At 44.7% G+C, this 18,754-nt stretch overlaps 2 protein-coding genes and 1 pseudogene across 2 annotated transcripts in view; 1 reads left to right on the forward strand and 2 right to left on the reverse strand.

Annotated features, from left to right (window-relative positions):
* The window catches only part of LOC137657601 (uncharacterized), a 315,322-nt gene that overhangs the window by 153,823 nt on the left and 142,745 nt on the right, over positions 1–18,754 (forward strand). The gene's annotated exons all lie outside the window — the stretch shown is intronic.
* The window catches only part of LOC137657600 (nucleoporin NDC1-like), a 74,853-nt gene that overhangs the window by 44,562 nt on the left and 11,537 nt on the right, over positions 1–18,754 (reverse strand). The window contains exon 3 of the mRNA XM_068391958.1: positions 4,744–4,912. Within this exon, the coding sequence (XP_068248059.1) occupies positions 4,744–4,912 (169 nt within the window). The remainder of the gene's footprint in view (positions 1–4,743; positions 4,913–18,754) is intronic.
* On the reverse strand, positions 17,299–17,417 carry LOC137658078 (5S ribosomal RNA; annotated as a pseudogene).

Raw genomic sequence — 18,754 nt, forward strand, 5'->3', positions numbered from 1 at the left:
GGAAGACTTCTGGGAACGTCTACTAACCATCGAAGTATCTCGGTGAACCATTCTCTCGCGGGCCAGAGGGAAGCAACTAACGTCAACCTTGTCCCTTCGTGAGAGGCGAACTTCTGCAGTACCTTGTTGACAATCTTGAACGGTGGGAATGCGTAGAGATCCAGATGTGACCAATCTAGGAGGAAAGCATCTATATGTATTGCTGCTGGGTCCGGGACTGGAGAGCAATAGATTGGAAGCCTCTTGGTCAGCGAGGTTGCAAAGAGATCTATGGATGGTTTACCCCAAGTGGCCCAAAGTCTCTTGCACACATCCTTGTGGAGGGTCCATTCGGTTGGAATTACTTGCCCTTTCCGACTGAGACAATCTGCTATGACGTTCAAGTCGCCTTGGATGAACCTCGTTACTAGGGAGATGTCTTGACCTTTTGACCAGATGAGCAGGTCCCTTGCGATCTCGTACAACGTCAGTGAGTGGGTACCTCCTTGTTTGGAGATGTACGCCAAGGCCGTGGTGTTGTCCGAGTTTACTTCCACCACTTTGCCTCGAAGGAGAGACTTGAAGCTTTTCAAGGCCAGATGTACTGCCAACAGCTCCTTGCAGTTGATATGCATGCTCCTCTGACTCGAGTTCCACAGTCCTGAGCATTCCCGACCGTCTAGTGTCGCGCCCCAGCCCACGTCCGATGCGTCCGAGAAGAGAACGTGGTTGGGAGTCTGAACAGCCAGGGGAAGACCCTCTCTTAGGTTGATATTGTCCTTCCACCAAGTCAGACAAGACTTTATCTTTTCGGAAACCGGGATCGAGACCGCTTCTAGCGTCTTGTCCTTTTTCCAGTGAAAAGGTAGATGGTATTGAAGAGGACGGAGGTGTAGTCTTCCTAGTGACACAAATTGTTCCACGGATGACAGCGTCCCTACCAGACTCATCCACAGCCTGACTGAGCAGCGTTCCTTCTTCAGCATCTTCTGGATGGATAGCAGGGCTTGATCTATTCTGGGGGCTGATCGTCTTGTTGTTCAGCAACGTCCTCATCAGAGGGTTCCTCATCCGAAAACTGATGAGGAAACGGCAACGGAGTGGGCAACGTCTGGCTCGCTGAGTCCGGTCGCACTGTTGCATGCGTGACGGAGCCGGACGCAACATCATGGAACTGCTGCACAGTCTGTGAACTGTCAACAACCATGGGTGCGCGAGGAAGCACAGCGTCCACCCGAGACTGTCTAGACCGTCTGGGTTGTGCAGTCAACACCATACCGGGTTGCTGAGGTTGACGCACTGCGTCAAAACAAGTCACCTCTGCTGGTTGTTGAACGTCCTGAACGTCAACAACCACCTCCGAGCGTCGCTTAACGTCAACGTGCGGCTGGCAACCCACACTGGGTCGCATCGGTGGAGGAACCACCTCAACTGGCAGACGCGAGAAGGTTACCTCAGCGTCAACAGGACGCACAACCGACCGGTTGGAAGGTTGTTGGCCAGAAGGTTCGGCAGCAACCTTCTCCGCATTAAAGTCCTCTATCAAGGACGCAAGCTTGGACTGCATGTCTTGCAGCAAAGCCCATTTAGGGTCTACGGGAGCAGGTGCGGCAACAGACGGGGTTAGCGACTGAGGCAGTACCGCTTTCCATCCCGGAAAGCCTTGTTTATGCATGACATAATTGTACAGCAAAACTTCAAAGGCTCGAAAACAGCTGTGAAGTTGACCTGTAAAAAACTTGGAGCGTCTCCTGGCCAGGCGCCAGGGAGAGTCTACGAGATTTGAGAAGTCTATCTGGGCAGAGGCATGAACTCCCAAGCCGAGAACTTCTCTCGTGTCATATCAGACTCTCGCTCTATAAGCCAGTTTAAAAGAAGGGAAAGCAGAGGCTGTATCCCCCAAACTCCTCCTGGTGATAAACCAGTCGCCTAGCCAACGTAAAGCTCTCTAGGAGAGCGAGAGAGCACTAGCTTAAAAACAACGGCTTCGAAGTAGCTAGGCCTAGTGTAAGCTCTGACGTTTAGGCGAACGAGGAGCAGCAGTTACAAAAAGATCCGGACAAAGATCCTTAAAAAAAAATCATCATGATTTAATTAAAGTCCATAGAGGGCTAAGCAGCTTTAGGCTCCTCTCCATCTGACAGAGTCCTCAAGGGAATATCAGTAGGAGGGGAAACAGCAACTTCCTCATCTACAGGAACCTTGTCCGATAAAAGCTGAGTCTCAAGCAAGGGAGAGACCTACCGTGGTGGCAATGCTTTACAAGCAGAGTCCACACTCACTGGTGCATTAGTAGCGGACCAGGACGCAACGTCATGTAACTGCTTGACAGTCTGTGAACTGTCAACAACTGAACTGTCAACCACAACAGGTGCATGAGGACGCACAGCGTCCACTCGAGACTGCTTTGACTGCCTAGACTGAGCAGTCAAAACAACTCTAGAATGCGGAGGTTGACGCACAGCGTCAAAACAAGTCAACTCCGATTGTTAGCGAACGTCTTGAACGTCAACAGGAGCATCAGCAAGTGGCCTAACGTCCAAATGCGGCTGAAAATCCACACGAGACCGCATCGAGTGTGGTTTTAAACAACCTGACTGACGTGACTTAGCTACGCCAACGTCAACAGGAAGCACAAAGGAACGTTAGGTTGGCTGAAAGCCAGGATATCGATGAGATAAACGGCTAGACTCAACGGACTAATCGGCAGAATAGTCTTCCATAAGGGAGGCAAGCATATTCTGCATGTCTTGCCATACAACCCATTAAGGATCAACGGAAATGGTTGTGGTAAGAGACGAGGGTAACGTCTGTGACCGCAACACTTTGCCAACAAAAAAGACTCTCGGAGTCTGTGTTACGCTTTTGTTAGGCGGCGAGCAGTTATCCGATGACTGCATAGGGTCAGAGCTGTCCTACTGGCTGTAACCAGGACGCTGGACCTGTCCTGAAAGGACTGACTTTCGCTTAAGGGCTTCGAAACCTTGTGACAGGTTTCTTATGCGAAAAGCCTTCGGATGACGAGGAGAAAAAACGTCTCTCTCTTCTTATGGTAGGAGAGATCTTGGTAAGATACACCCGATACCATAGAGGGAAACGTCTGTTCGTTGATCAAGGCCTCTCGAACCCATAAGTCGTTCGACATTACTTCTCCCCTGTTTGGGAGCTTGCAAGAGGTCCCGGACTAGGTGAACGACAGGCACGAACAGACGAACCCTCGGACGCAACACTGTAACACTTTGCGCAATATCACTTTATCACTTCAATTTTCTGTTTTGCACTTATTTCACTGAAATCGAAACTTTTACTGATTTCTACCTGAAGCACGCAATTCTACCCTTATCAAAAGGTAGTAATTGCGAAATCAGTCGTATAATGCAAGCTCATTAATACCAGCAAAAAAACAGAAAACAGAAAACATATTTTAAGATAAAAATTTCAGTGGCTGGGGAAGAGACTAAACACTAGTTCCTTCAAAACTACGTTTTCAATCTCTAACCGCACATAGCCTGGGGACGAGAATAAAAACTAAAAACGTTTTATCCTTTCTCCCCGTACCGAGACTAGGGACGAGAGCAACTCGAGAACAACGTTACCCGCTTGAACGGAACGTTTTCTCTCCTCTCTCTCCCTCCGTCTCTATCTCTCTCTCTCTTTCTCTCTTGATTTCGCACCTAAGAGAGGAGCCCAATTACATTTCGTCAAAAAAAAAAAAAAACATGTTATTTGACCAAAGGAAAAAACTGAAAGGTTTTTCAATTAAAAAGTTCCTTTAAAATAGAATTTAAAACATTTAAGCTTAGAAAGAATGAACAAAACGTCAGAATCGATTTACTCTTTCTGCAAAGTGAAACCGTGATACACTCTCTCTCTATCGTAACGATAGAGCGCATGTTGAACGTCCTGAACGTCAACAACTGCGTAGCATAAATAAACTAAACGTTAATTCATCTTTGAAAAAGGTACGAAGACTATTCAAAGAAATTCTTTCATAAAATATTTCATTTAAAAAGTTTTAAATCCTTAGCTCTTTAAAAGCTATTTACGATATAAAGGGCTCAACGTTAATTAACTTCGGTTTCCAAGTTAGGACCGCCTACTCTCAGGAAAGGTCGCATATAAACAAAACATTAAAATTTATTTTTTATGTTTATTATAAATGGAAAGTTAATCGAAGAGGAAAATCTATAATTAATTTATAACGTGATAAGATAATTACTAAAAGCCTAAACACACTTCCGTCTAAGAGAAGGGTCGGCCATTTAAAAGTGAAAGAAAGTCCATACTCTCTTTGTCACCAAAATTAAATCTATCCAAAACGAGTTCAAGATTTAAGATGAAGATAAAACACCTGCACTGCGAAAGCTCAAACCAGAATATAGTACTTCACCAAATATGATGGGAAAAACTCCAGGTTTCAACAGCGAGTAAAGTACGTCTTGTCGACACGTCGACAGAGAGAAAATTGAGTCTTTGTTTACATAAGAGCTGGGTATCTGGTCGACAGATGGCGCTGTTGGGCACACCCGCAACCTATGTAGCGATCGCTGGCGAGTTTTTTCCGTAGAGTTTGTCTGTCGAGCAACAGAGTTGCAGCTATATATTCACCGGCTAAGTTAAATATTTAAAAAATAATAATAATAATCGGAAAAATACTCAGAATCAGATAAAATCTCAGTCAGATGATATTTTCTGACTAAAACATAAATCCCTGTGTTTTAAAAACCGTACATTCATGAAATACAGTACAGGCAAGCTACTTACTCTGGCTGACATGGTATAAGAATGCTGGGCAAATCAGGATTCACCAGTGACACATAGAAGTTCGTCAGAAATGCACAAGACAGCATTATCATGCAGCTTTTCAAGAAAAATGAAAGGGAGAGAAATCGTCTCCATGTCTCCCATCTCGTAATAGGAACCCAGGCACTAACTGAAAAAAAAAAAAAAAAAAATACAATGCAATAGCAATCTAAAAGATTTTGTTTAAGAAGTTTATGCAAATAAGGCTTAAAGAAGGAATTCAAAATGCTATATATTTGTTAGATGGTTAACCTACCAAAATATGTGGCATCTAAATTGCACCATTCTAAAACTTATTACAACTTTTAAATTTTCTCATACACATACAAAAGGTCCTCATTTGACTTACAAACATTCAGTTACACAAACCCAAAACCAACTAAAATAACAAATCTTAGATATTGTATCAAAAGCTCATAATGAAAGGCAGTATTCTAATAAAACAATATCATATAATTTAATGCAGTAAGCAAGACAACATTTGCAATATGAAATGTCACTTTTATTGAGCTTTTCAGTGGAAAATCATAGGCATGGGAGTCAGGTTAGGCCCACCCTAGGCCAAATTTTTACAAAATTCGACTTACAGACAGCTTCTTGGAACCTATTAAGTTTATAAATTTATAAGTTGACTGTGAAGTAAATGTAATTACACTAAAATACAGTGAAATTGTAAAAATTTTTAAAAGTAGTTAACATTTTTCTTAGCTATGCAAACCTCAGTCCTTTAAATAGGGATATGACTCCAGTGGCTTTGGAACAGCCATTGAATTGTTAACAAAGTACTTATTTAACAACAGAAGATGCAAGAGGGTAGCCTCAATAACTCACCTGTCTCAAAATAACAACTTTCATCCTTAGGCCTCAGACTGAGAGGGATGGTTAAGGTGGGAAATAAAATCTAAAAGACTCAGGTTTGTAATTTACAAAATTATTTTTAAATTTTCCATTTTTCATAGAGTATTCATATACAAACCTTTCAGCCTTTAAAATAGACTATACAAACAGTTCGTCCTCTAAACTAGGAAGACTCATTCAATGGTGGAAGTTATTCATCTAGAACGAAACATGGTATTTTCATTATAAAATGAATTTTTGAACATACTTACCCGGTAGTTATATATATAGCTTACGTCCCTGACGTTACGGCAGAAAATTCGAATCTCGCGCCAATCGCCAGTTGGATAGCCAGGTGTACCACCCCTGAGCCCTAGCGAGGTACCTAGGAACCATTCCAGGAACCCTCATATATTCCATGCCTCTAGTCTCTTAGAGGGGAGGAGGGTGGGACTTTAATTATATATAACTACCGGGTAAGTATGTTCAAACATTTATTTTATAATGAAAATACCATTTTTAAACATAAGACTTACCCGGTAGTTATATATATAGCTGATTAACACCTTTGGTGGAGCGTTAGAGACAGCTAGTATATCTGGAATTTTTCTCAAGAGTTGATTAAAACAAACTTAAGGGTTTGTACCTGATAAGGAAGCTGACTTCAATGATTCTCCCTTATGAGATCCAGCGATCCTCCCAGGGGCTGAAGATCTCGTAGGGACTGTCAAACCAGTGTATATACCTCATTATGACAGAACCTCCTCCAATAACCAGTGCTGGGCGCTCTTCAAGGAACAAAATTGACCACCTGACTAAAATCAATGATTTTGGAAGACTGACACAGTCTCCACAAACAACCATAAAAACAAATAAAAGTTCCAAGAGAAGAAAAGGTTATTGGGATTATGGGAACGTAGTGGTGGATCCTTCACCCACTACTGCACTCGCTATCACGAATGGTCCCAGAGTGTAGCAGTCCTCATAAAGAGTCTGGATACGATTAAAATAGTGTGAAGTGAACACAGATTTACTCCCCCAAAAGGTTGTGTTCATAATACTCCACCACAATCTATTCTGCTTGAAGGTCATTCAAGTTGTTATAGTACTAACCTCCTGCGTCTTGACCTCAAAAACTTGAGGCCAGTCTCACTGTAATGTATATGAGCCTCTCTTATAAGAGTGATGAAGAATGAAAGGACATTCTTGACATCTGATAACGAGGGCTTCTTAATCGAGCACCAAAGAGCTTTCGACTTGCCTCGCAACTCTTTCATACTGCCTGGGTAGAACTTCAGGGTTCTTACTGGACACAGGACTCTCGCCAACCATATCCGAAAAATTCGGAAACTCAAAAGCCTTAGGTCAAGGTTGAGAAAGGCGGTCATTCCTGGCGAGAAAGCCTAACTGCAATGAGCACATAGCTTCGTTATCTCGAAAGCCAACGTTTTGCTAAACGTATGAATTAACTGATTCTTTTAGATGTCACCAGACTAACAAAAAAAATAGTTTTCATTGAGAGGTCCTTAAAATGAAGATGAAAGCAAGTGCTCAAGCTTGTCACTCACAAGGAACTTCAGGATTGAATCCAGGATCAAAGCTGGTGAATCCTGGTTGTTTGATGTTTCAAACAAGTTGAGAAGTTCCTGTAGGACTTTATCAATCGAAAGGTCCAAGATACTGTGTCTGACAACAGTCGCTAACACACACCTGTATCCCTTGATGGAAGAGGATGAACAAATGAGCTTCCTTCGAAGGTAAAACAGGAAGTCAGCAATCTGAGTTGTAGGGATACTGGAAGAGAAAAACAGAGTTGACTCTGCACCATTCTCTAAAGCTTCCCACTTGGATTGATAAATCCTGATGGTAGAAGTTCTTATTGCACTTGTAAAAGACTTAGCTGCTTCTTTCGAAAACGTCTAGATCCTGTGAGGTTTCAAAAGGCTGAAGGTAGCCAGAAGAAAAGCTTGGAGACTAGAAGGGTAACTTTCCAAGAGAGGTTGTTTGAGTAAAACTACTCTTAATGGAAGACTTCTAGGAGAGTCCACCATCCATTCCAGTATCTTTGTGAACCATCCTCTTGAGGGCCAAAAGAAGGCCACTAAAGTCACCTGGTCCTTTCGTGTGACACAAACTTTTGAGTCACCTTGTAAGGAAATAGAACGAGGAAAACGTACACATCCAGATTGGACCAGACTAATAGGAAAGCGTCTATGTGGACTGCTTCGAGATCTGGCACTGCAGAGCAGTAAGATTCTAGTCTCTTTGTTATGTCACGAATAGGACTATACAAGAACGACACCAAAGTCGCCACAGATTCTTGCAGAATGGAGTGTCCATTCCTCAGTTGAGACTGTTCTTCCAGAAGTTCTCTTTTTTAAAGAACCTTGTTAGAAGGAATACATTCTTCTCCTTAGCCCAAATGAGAAGACTCCTCTCAGTCCCGAAAAGGAACCTCGAGTGGGTTCCGTCTTGCTTGGCGATGAGAGCCAATTCTGTGGTGTGATCGGCATAGACCTGCACCACTTTGTTCCAAACTGACCCTTCAAAGCTTTTTGAGAGCCAGCTGGACTGACAATAGTTCCTTTGGGTGATGAGGAAGCTCTTCTGATCCTCTGTCCAAAGTCCCGAAGCTTCCAACTGTCTAGTGTTGCTCCCACCCCGAAAACGAGGTGAGGAGACACAACACAAGGTCTAAGATCCTCTGTTCAAAAGGGGTGACCTTCCGGAAGTTTGACTGGATTGAACCACCACTGAAGGCAACTTCTTATAGCATCCTAGAAGAGAAGCATATCGACTCAAGACCTTCTCCTTGTCCCAAAATGATTGAGGTTGAAATGGAGAGAATAAAGATAACTCACATAAGGATCATAGCTTCTAGCTTCTGACTGGCCAGGAATCGAACCCTGGTCCAGGAAAACTAGGATGAACAGTGACATAACAATGGTCACCAAGAAAGAATCAATCTTCCCAGGGAAAAATCCCCCTCCCCAAGAGGAGAGGTTTCCCAACTGTCATGGGTAGATAGAATAATATAGAAAAGAATGTTAAAACATGTTAATTTTCTACTCTTGAGAAACAGAGAGAGAGGAGGTCCCGCCAGTGTTTACAAAACTGTCACCGTCAAGAAATGTGCCTAGGCTGGCGGTCCTTAGGCATAACGATCCCCTGTCTGAAGACCAAGGAGTCAACATTATGAGAAGAACCATAGGACAAGAAGAACAGTGTTTGTCGCCGAAGAATATACATTAGCTGGAGGTAAACAGACGCCTTGCTTCAATTATAGGGCGATATGGATTTTGATTACACCAGCAGAGCGTTCGTCTAGGTGTTATCAGAGGCATGGTTTTAAGGAACACCAATGAGGATGAAGAAACGAGAAAATTTCCTTATATGGAACTGTCCATAGTTAACCCCTCCCATACAGGGATATATAAACTTCCACGCGAACGAGAGAAAGGAGAGTACGAAAGACAGAACAGGAGTAAGAACAAGAGAGAGAGAGAGAGAGAGAGGGAGAACAAGCTCAGGGAAGAAGAGAAGACGTAAGGACCAGAATGCAGACGTAACCAGCTTTGTCCGAGATGTCATAACGAGTTGCCCCCTTGCCCTCATTACCGACCACGAAACGCCTGGACCTGAAATATCTACGTTCCTGTCAACCGTCGAGAGCTGCTGTGAAGAGTAGTATTTTTTTTGTATTATTTATCTACTATCTTGACTGTTCCCCTATTTGCTGGAGTGTAGTTTAATCAAATGATTTACTTTGTTTAGTTCAGTGCTTCCTGAGTACTCAATCAAGAAACATTTACCTTTGACTAGTTGTAAATACAGTAAAACTATGTTTTCTTTTGCGAGTTTTCTTTCTATATTTCCTATTGTTTAATTGCTTATGGTAGTTGAAAAGTCCCCATTTCATTAATCAATTCAACAGAACCTGGTTCGATCCCCACGAGGATCGTAACACCAACACACTCATCCACTTCCTCGCAGAACACTTCTGTATCTTAGAAAGATTGCAGTTTCAAGAAGGCTTGCTCCGTTCTAAGAGGAGACGTAAAAGCCCGAAAAAACTTGACTCTGAATCACCATCCTTAAATAAAGTAATTTTTGTGATGGTGTCAGAAGATCTAACGGAAGTAGTGACGTTGTGTTTATCAGGATACATGTATTTAAGGTCCTGACTCCTGGCGTCAAGGAAACCCAGATCACCGCATATGTCGCCGCGTTGTACTAAGGCTAGATGCTCGATAAAAAACTTTCGTGATCAAAGAGATCGGAACTAAGGCGTCCTTGATCTCGACATTCGATTTGACTAGTGTCACCACGAAGTCCGAGGTTCTCATGTTCAATGTCATGCCTCATTCAGGATCTCCGACGTCGAGCGTCCTGAAAGACGGGGCGGCGAGCGTCCTGTAAGACGTGGTGCCGAGCGTCCTGAAAGACGAGGCGGAGAGCGTCCTGTAAGACGTGGCGCCGAGCTTCCTGTAAGACGTGGCGCCGAGCGTCCTGAAAGACGTGGTGCCGAGCGTCCTGAAAGACGAGGCGCCGAGCGTCCTGTAAGACGTGGCACCGAGCTTCCTGTAAAACGTGGCACCGAGCTTCCTGTAAGATGTGGTGCCGAGCGTCCTGTAAGACGTGGTGCCGAGCGTCCTGTAAGACGTGGTGCCGAGCGTCCTGTAAGACGTGGTGCCGAATGTCCTGGAAGGAGTGGCGCCGAGCGTCCTGGTGTCAGAAGAGACTCGTCTAGTTGACAGGAATACTCAATTCTTCTGAAAGGTTCAAGGTTATCTGAAAATCCCTCATGAAGATCGTAAGAAAGAGCTCTGATAAATCAATCGTCCAGATACAGGGAGGCTCTGATGTCTCCTGAGTGCAGTATTCTGCTACATTTAGCAAAAGTTTAAATGCAAAGGCTGCCTCTTAAACTCCTCTCTAGAACTGTGAGAGAGATCTATTGGAGCTAAAACTAAAGGAGGTTTTCCTATGAAAGAAAATTGTAATCCTCCTCCAGAAGATGTACTGACCAAAGGTCTGCTCCCCTCTTCTCCCAAGATTGCCAGAATTTATGTAGTCTGGCTCTACTGCCTGAAGGCGAAAACAGTCAGACTCTGCTTCGCCTTGTGACCAGGCTGACATGAGACTTTAAATAGTTCATGATTTCGATGTCTCCATGGAGAACTTTGACTTCTGAATGAAGGCATTGAGAGCAGTTACATCCAGGACCGGATAAAAGCCTCCCTCTCCCAAAAGAGAGACATTTGATGTTGCAAAGACTGTTTTGCAGAGAGGTCTTGTCAGAGTAACTAACAAAGGAGGTTTCACTAGGAAAAAGATTTCGCATCCATCCTAAAGGAATAGCACGGACCTCAAAGTTATCCTGCCCCATTGTCTGGATCCCTTAAGAGATTCAGCAATCCACCCAGGGGCTGTAAATATCTCTGTGGGGCTGCCACAAAGTCCTCGACCTTAACGTGGTTAGAACTCCACCCTTGCTATCCTGGAATACCTGATAAGGAAGCTGGCTTTATAGGTTTATATGTCTCATTTACCTGCATTCCTTGAGAGACTCAGCAACCCACCCAGGGGGCTGTAACAGTCTCTGTGGGGCTGCCACAAGGTCCTCGACCATAACGTGGCTAGACCTACACCCTATATGACATACAGTATCTGTTTTAGACGTTGTTACTGTTTTATGAATGATTTATTGTTAAATTATTCTCATCATTTATTTATCTCCTTATTTCCTTTCCTCACTGGGCTATTTTTTCCTATTGGAGCCCTTGGGCTTAAAGCATCCTACTTTTCCAACAAGGGTTGTAGCTTGGCTAGAGAAAATAATAAAAATAATCTTGTACCTCCGATACAAGATCTAGAGGCCAGGTTATTCAGAGGAAAAAAAGAAAGCTGTCTTTCCTTGGTGCTTCTGAGACTCTAAACAGTCTCCCACCATCCTTAAAGCTTCATTGATGACCACATGTAAATTCAGAGGGTGGCGAACGTGGAGCAACAGGCATAAAATAATTTGGAAACTAATCATAAAAACTTTCATGAGTTTCTAAATCAACTGAATGACGAAAGGAATAAGGATCTTCTCCTTCTGAGAATCTCAAATTCAACAGGAGAAAAGTGATCACCAATGTCTTCTACTGACAAAGATCTTGTAAGACGTGGCGCCGAACGTCCTGAAAGACGAGGCGTCGAGCGTCCTGAAATACGAGGCGCCGAGCGTCCTGAAATACAAGGCGCTGATCGTCCTGAAAGACGTGGCGCCGATCGTCCTGAAAGACGTGGCGCCGATCGTCCTGAAAGACATGGCGCCGAACGTCCTGAAAGACGAGGCGCCGAGCGTCCTGAAAGACGAGGCGCCGAGCGTCCTGAAAAACAAGGCGCCGAGCGTCCTGAAAAACAAGGCGCCGATCGTCCTGAAAGACGTGGCGCTGAGCGTCCTGAAAGACGTGGCGCCTAGCGTCCTGAAAGACGTGGCGCCGAGCGTCCTGAAAGACTTAGCGCCGAGCGTAAAATGATCTTCATTACGTCACTCGGCGCGTTCAGTTCATCAAAGGGTTATCATGGCCGACTGGCGCTCTGGAACAAAAACCGTGTCTATGATGGTTCGTAAGCATTATAGTATTGCTATTATTAGCAAATGTGATGCAATGCAAGACTCTAACAGCAATGTTAGTAGCTTAACGTCCAACACTCTTTGCTTTCCCATAGCAAGGGCGAGCATTCTTGGGAACGTCAACAGGAACGCTCAAGAGGACGTCTGCTCGTGAGCTAACGCCTCTCGTTTCCTTTGGCTGATCGACATTCCTTCTCCCAGGGGTTGGGGAGCTTGGAAGAGGTCTAAAGCTAGGAAAAAATGTCCACTGTGCTGAATAAATTCACTGCACTAATTTAGCACTGACACTTGCACTTTTAACTCTTACACAAAAGACCATAATTAGTCCTGCCCGTTGTGATAGATCTTTCTCTACTGCCAAGGGCTTGAATGAGAATGCAAAATAGTTTCTAGTTCTTGCTATATAAAAAATGTAACAAAATATGACAAATTCGAAGATAATTTGTATTTTTCCTAACCATACAAACCTTAGCTATTTACATTGGGTTTACCTTTTAGCGCAGCTGAAATGGCGAGCCATTAGAATTTAACGAGGGTGTATTACCCCCGCGCTAGTTAGCGGGGGGGTAGGGGAGTGGTAGCTAGCTACCCCTCCCCTCCCTCACACACAGATGAATGCTCACTTTCACTTAGAGGTAGGACTTGTCTTGGGGGACAGGGCTGGCGGGCAAATATGTGTAAATAGCTAAGGTTTGTATAGTTAGGAAAAATACAAATTATCTTCGAATTTGTCATTTGTTCCGTAACCGAAATACAAACCACGCTATTTACATTGGGTGACTTGCCCATTAGGTAGGGTGGAAAGTCCCCAGCCATACTGGCTTTGGCTTTACCCGGGGACTCAGAATCCGAGTGAGTCGCACTCGAGAAAAGGAGTTCCTGCACCTCACAAGTTCCTTGCTCCGCAAGGAACCGTGTGGGCTACATAAGTATATGTGTGAAGGAAGAAGTGTAACCTGTCCTAGGCAGTTGACCTGGAGTTCCAGAAGGAACTCTGGGTTAGGACGTTCCCAATACCACCTCGTCAGGGTATGGGGGATACGACAGTATTGACTCAATACTCGGAACACAAGGAAGCATGGTTTACCTGCAGAGGTTCGAGGTCAGCTATGCAGAGATCAGGATGCTGCTTCCCCGTAGAGGGGATGATGAAGAAAGAAATAAGGGCCAGACATACTTCTTTCGTTCATGCAGACTAAAACCTGATAACAATGCCCTCAACCTTCTGCTACCTGTCCAAAAAGGAGCCTGAGGTTAGACCAGCTGTTGTGTAGCCACCACAGAGCGATAGAAAACGTATCGAGACTCCTGTGGGTCACGCCCTGCAGGAAGCGGGCTGCGAAAGTCATTAGACGCTTCCAGACTCCAGCTTGTAGCACCTGCGTCACAGAGTAGTATTACTCGAAGGCGAGGGACGTTGCGATGTATCCAACATCGTGCTGTAGGGCGACGTGACGGGGGAGGGTCTGGAGACAGGTCGAGATGAATGTCCTTGAGTCCGGGCTGAAGAGGTATACTGGTGACTCTCCCCCATGTCCTCCTTGTGCTCCCAAATCGGCTGCAACTGAGGACAAACTGCAGCTGTTCCCAGCGCTAACCTCTCGATTCCTTTACTGGCAAGAAAGAGAAGGTCTTGGGACATCAGATACAGAATGGAGACTCGAAATCTTGAAGGAATAGGACCGAAGGGCCGGGACCCCCAGATTCTGAGTCTAGCCAACAACCCAGGAGCGAACCTGAATGTTGCCTTCCCCTCTTCCATAGAAAGGGCGGAGTCGTACGAGACCAAGATGATTGCTTACACACTGGCCGTGGCCAGAGTGAGCAGGAGACCCAAGGCGGAATACAATCCGAGGCCTGTCGTAAAGGGTCTTGAGAAGATCTCTTAACCCGAGAAATGCGGTAATGTCATTTAACTACAGTCCCGTGGTGCGGCTATCTTGACAAAAATACAATGTTTCAGAATCTAACCCATAACTATACCAATGTTATTGTAATAACTTCGTGCATGTATCATCCAAATATTTTATCCTACATCTTGTTTGTTATTTTGTTATAAACCATCAAAGTTAATTTTCAAGCGCGACATGGAATCTTGTGTGATGGCCAATGGGTGAGTCTGGATTCTTTTATGGGTGGGGTGGTTGGGTACTATGTTGGGTATCACCCACGGTATCAGGGGACTGCTTGCGTCCGGTAGAGGTTAGCGATTTTTATTTACTACAGTCCGTACTATGTAATGAAGGTTTTAGGCTATTTTTAACAAATAGCCTTTACTATACAGTATATTGAAAAGTGTCGTGATAAAAAAAAAAATACTTTATATTTTCAAATCTTGATATGCAATTGTATATATTCCTGAAATAATAATGATAATTTTAGTTGATGTAGTCACATTTAGGCCTACTATTTACAAACACTTTATTTGCTTCGTTTTTTTTTCGTTTATCTATTCATGAAGTGACTCTTGTTACCATTGCAATTATTTTAAATCTGTTCAAAATAATATATCATATTTAGCGATAATACATATTTTTACTTACAATTTTGATAAACCAACTTAAAATATTTGAAGGAACAAATTGATTAAAAGTAATGCAATATCAGTCTTTTACAAATATATATATTAGTTGTAACCTAAAAAGTCATAATGTTTAAAGTACATAAAGGGGAGCAATAATTATATCATATTGAAAACATAATAACTATTATTGGAATCTTTTATAGATAAACATAGTAACTAATAAACTCATGACCTGGCCTATGTGTTCAGACTAATTACAATAGGTTTTTATGATATTTTTAAACATTTGTGTATAGTAATGCGTCTATCAAAAGCATCACCGCTTATCAAAATATACAGTATATACGGTATATACAAAAGATATAGAAAATTCCTATCGTGGATATACATAATGAAAACAGGCTCTATAAAACATTTCTTAAGCAAATTATTCTCTCTCTCTCTCTCTCTCTCTCTCTCTCTCTCAATATTTATTTTGGGTATGCCAGTGACGAAAGCAGTCAGTTGGACATAAAGGCACATTACATTACATTATAATAGTAACTCATACTACTTGTAAACAAGCCTCCAGTTACTTATAATAAAATTATACTTTGTAAACAAACACTCGCGGATATTCAAAACAAAAACATTCGGTATTGTTGTCGTTAATATAAAACTAGGCAACCGCAGTCCTGACGTAGGATTTGAGAGTTGCCACAGGTTTTATTTCCCTCCATACACAATATATTACGATGTGATATCGTTGGTGTTTATGTGTATGTATAATGTTATATGTTCTTTTTTCATCATTTATGTTTCTAATATGTTAATCTAAAACCAGTTTTAACTGAAAATAATTACAATTTGCCTTTTTCCCTTGCAAAAAAGTTAAAGTCTATATATGGAAAGGTTTTATATTATACATAATTATATAGGTAAAATAAAGTTATAAACATTAAAATTTCTACCAGAAATATTATTTTATCATAAGAAAAATAATAAAAGTCGAATAAGTTCACAAGGGAATTTGCAAGAAGAGATAGAAAATTGCGCTCTGAAAAGGCTTATAGCAGTCTCCCATACAGCCGCTCAAGAGGCTTGTAGCTGTTCTCGGGTTAAAGGACTAAAAGTCCGAGCCATGCTCCAAGTTGGAGGTCTTCCTCCGACTAGGGCAGGGACGATCGTAGCTTCGCATGAGCAACGAAAGATCCAGCGGGCAGGAATATGTTATTCCTTTAAGCCTGAAGGTCAGGGAAAGGCTGAGCGACAGGCTTCATTGCCGAGAGCGGAAAGGAGTTTCCTCCCGCCGAAAGGCAACAAGACCGTTATTGCTGGAGAAGAGGCCTCAAGGGAAGAGGTATATCTCCCACGGCACCAACCACCGAAGATTCTTCACCTTGCCTGGAAGACCCCTGCGGATGACTATCGCAGATGACGCGACATCCGTACCGCGACTGTAGCGGGTTGTCTCTTCTTGAGGAGGAGGCGTAGTGTCTCCAGGCATGAAGCCGAAGCGACGCCCCGGTTTGGGAGAGATGTCGCAGTGTGGTTGTTTGAGTAGTCTGCGCCGTGGGAGAAGCTCTCCCGGGAGTTCCGTCAGGGGAAGCAGAGGGTCCAGAAACCGTTCTGCGCATAGTCCCAGTGGAGCTCTCCCATTGAAAGGTTGACAGACAACCTGGTCTTGTTGAGACCCATTGTCCACAGACAAAAAGGAGGGAAGACGCAGGCGTCGAAGTTGTCCCACCATCACCGGAATGCATCTTGCCAGAGTCTCGGGGTCTGAGACTGGGGGGGAAGAACAGCGGAAGCTTGAGGTTCCAAGCTGTCGCGATCAGGTCCCCCAGACCAGGACTTGCTGGTTACTCAAGGTCAAAGACCCCCAGGTACACTCTCTCTACGAGGCTCTGCTCGGATAGTCGGAGAGAACATTCCTCTGCCTGGAATGAGAGAGCCGATGGTGGTATTGAGATAATCTCAATCATCCCGGTATCTCTACTGCAAGATGTGAAGGTGTGAAAATGCGTCCCCTGCTGGTTAGAACACGCCAGAATTATGAAGTCGACGCGCACGGGGCGACTCGGCAGGAGCTGTAGGATCTGTAGAGGGGCCAGACTACGGCCCCTAAGCCTGCCTGAATGATGGAGAGGTATCCTTCAGGTCTTGACCATAGGCCTGGACCGGAACATGCCCCCCCCTCCCCCTTTCCTTTGACGAGTCCGAGAACAGCATCAAGAATGTGGGGAAAGGACGAGAATATCCACTACCATCAAGAGGTTCCATAGGTCAACACCCATTGCAGGTCTGATAGTTCCGCTGGTCCCATAGGGGCCAGGAAGTCCGGTTAAACGTTGCCTGAAACCACCGGAACTTGGACCGCCCCACATGGAACTTATCCTGAGGCGACCGTTCGGACTTTAGACGGGTCAATGAGGAAAGGAGAACTAGGAAACGTTCCAAGGTAGGGCTGAAAGCTCTGCTTGACTGAGAACAGGTACTGCGACTCTCCTCAGTCTTGCCACAGTCAATTGAAAGGAAGGCTCGGAGGATGTGGCAACAGAATCTGGCGTCCCCAGGTGGTCACCCATCCAAGTACCGACCAGAACCGACGTTGCTTAACCTCGCTGGACGGACGAGAAGCGGGGTTTCCAACGTGGTAAGGCCATTGACTCAATATCATGGCGAGATACTCCAGATGTTGAGGCAGAAGAAGAGAAGGCTCCAAGCAAAATACCATGAACCCACACTCATGGTAAGCATCCGGAAGCTTGTCCCGGCGCTGAAGAAGGTCGAACCCGAGCCTACCGGAGTTGACCAGCCCTCTAAAAAGCAGAGGAGGCGGAAGCCTGCACCTGAGCGGCCATGAGGAAAGCAGGGAGAGTTCTCTGGGGAAAAAAACCTGCTATGCCACGGCAGGATAGCCACACTGCATCATAAGCAGGAATACTTGCAGTCTAGGCTGAATTCGACGAGCTCCCTGGAAGATGGATGGAATGGAAACTGAAAGTACCCGTCCCTCCGATCCAGGGTTGAAGGAGTCCTGTCGCCTCGTTACCAGTCTGATCGATTCTGCTGTTCTACGCTGGCCGAAGTTTGTTCACCAAACTTGATCAGGGCTGAGAGGTCGACTACGGAACTCCCCTCTCAGATCCTTCCTTACAAGAAAGGATCGACTGAAGAGGCCGGGGGTGAAGCCGTCGATGATCCTATGGAGGACCTTCGCCTAAGGTATGGATCATTCTGCCCAACCGGGCAACTCTTGCCGACGCTATGGCATAGAGGTTCAGAGACACTGAATTCGCTGACAGAGACGGCAGGCGCGATATCCTTGGCTGATCACAGAGATTGTGCGGGAATGGGCATCGGGAAGCTGTCATCCGGATGAGTAACCTTAAGCATCCTCCCAGCGAGAAACCTGCAATCCTAGAGTTCGTGAACTCTGCAGCTCCTTTTAGGACTATGCCCCCCCGGGGGAGCCTCCCGTGCCATCTGTTCCTGACAGGAGGAAACTGCAATTGGACACCTTGTCCCAGTTGTCGTAGCCGATAACTTAGGCCGACGTGGTTGAAAGAAAAGGGCGCTGGAGCCCTGCAGAGTCTGGAAGAAAGAGCCTTGGAGGAGTGAAAACGGAAGTCGATTTCCTCCGCACAGCCGCTGTCCAAGTCTCTGTCCTTGGGCATAAACAAACTTTTCTCAAGGATGGAAGGGTGTCTGAGGTCGTCGACCTCCACAGATGAGACACCCGAAGGAAGCCCTCAGTCAGCGCGTCCAGATGGTACAACATCGAGCTTGTCCGCAAGTTAGATACTTAACGACGAAAGGCCAAGGTGCCTGAGCTCGAGAGGAGGAAAGTACCCATGATCTTCCTGTAGCTTCCTTGAACCAAACCTCGGGCCGTAACCGAGGAGGGAAAGGACCTGGTAAGCCCCCAGAGGAAGGGGTAAGCAGTCACCCCTTGGCCTATAGAGAAATCTCGAACGGAAAGCCCCCCCGCCAAAAATCCTTCC

Source organism: Palaemon carinicauda, chromosome 18 (genome assembly GCF_036898095.1).
Source record: "Palaemon carinicauda isolate YSFRI2023 chromosome 18, ASM3689809v2, whole genome shotgun sequence".
NCBI classification, from domain to species: Eukaryota; Metazoa; Arthropoda; class Malacostraca; order Decapoda; family Palaemonidae; genus Palaemon; species Palaemon carinicauda.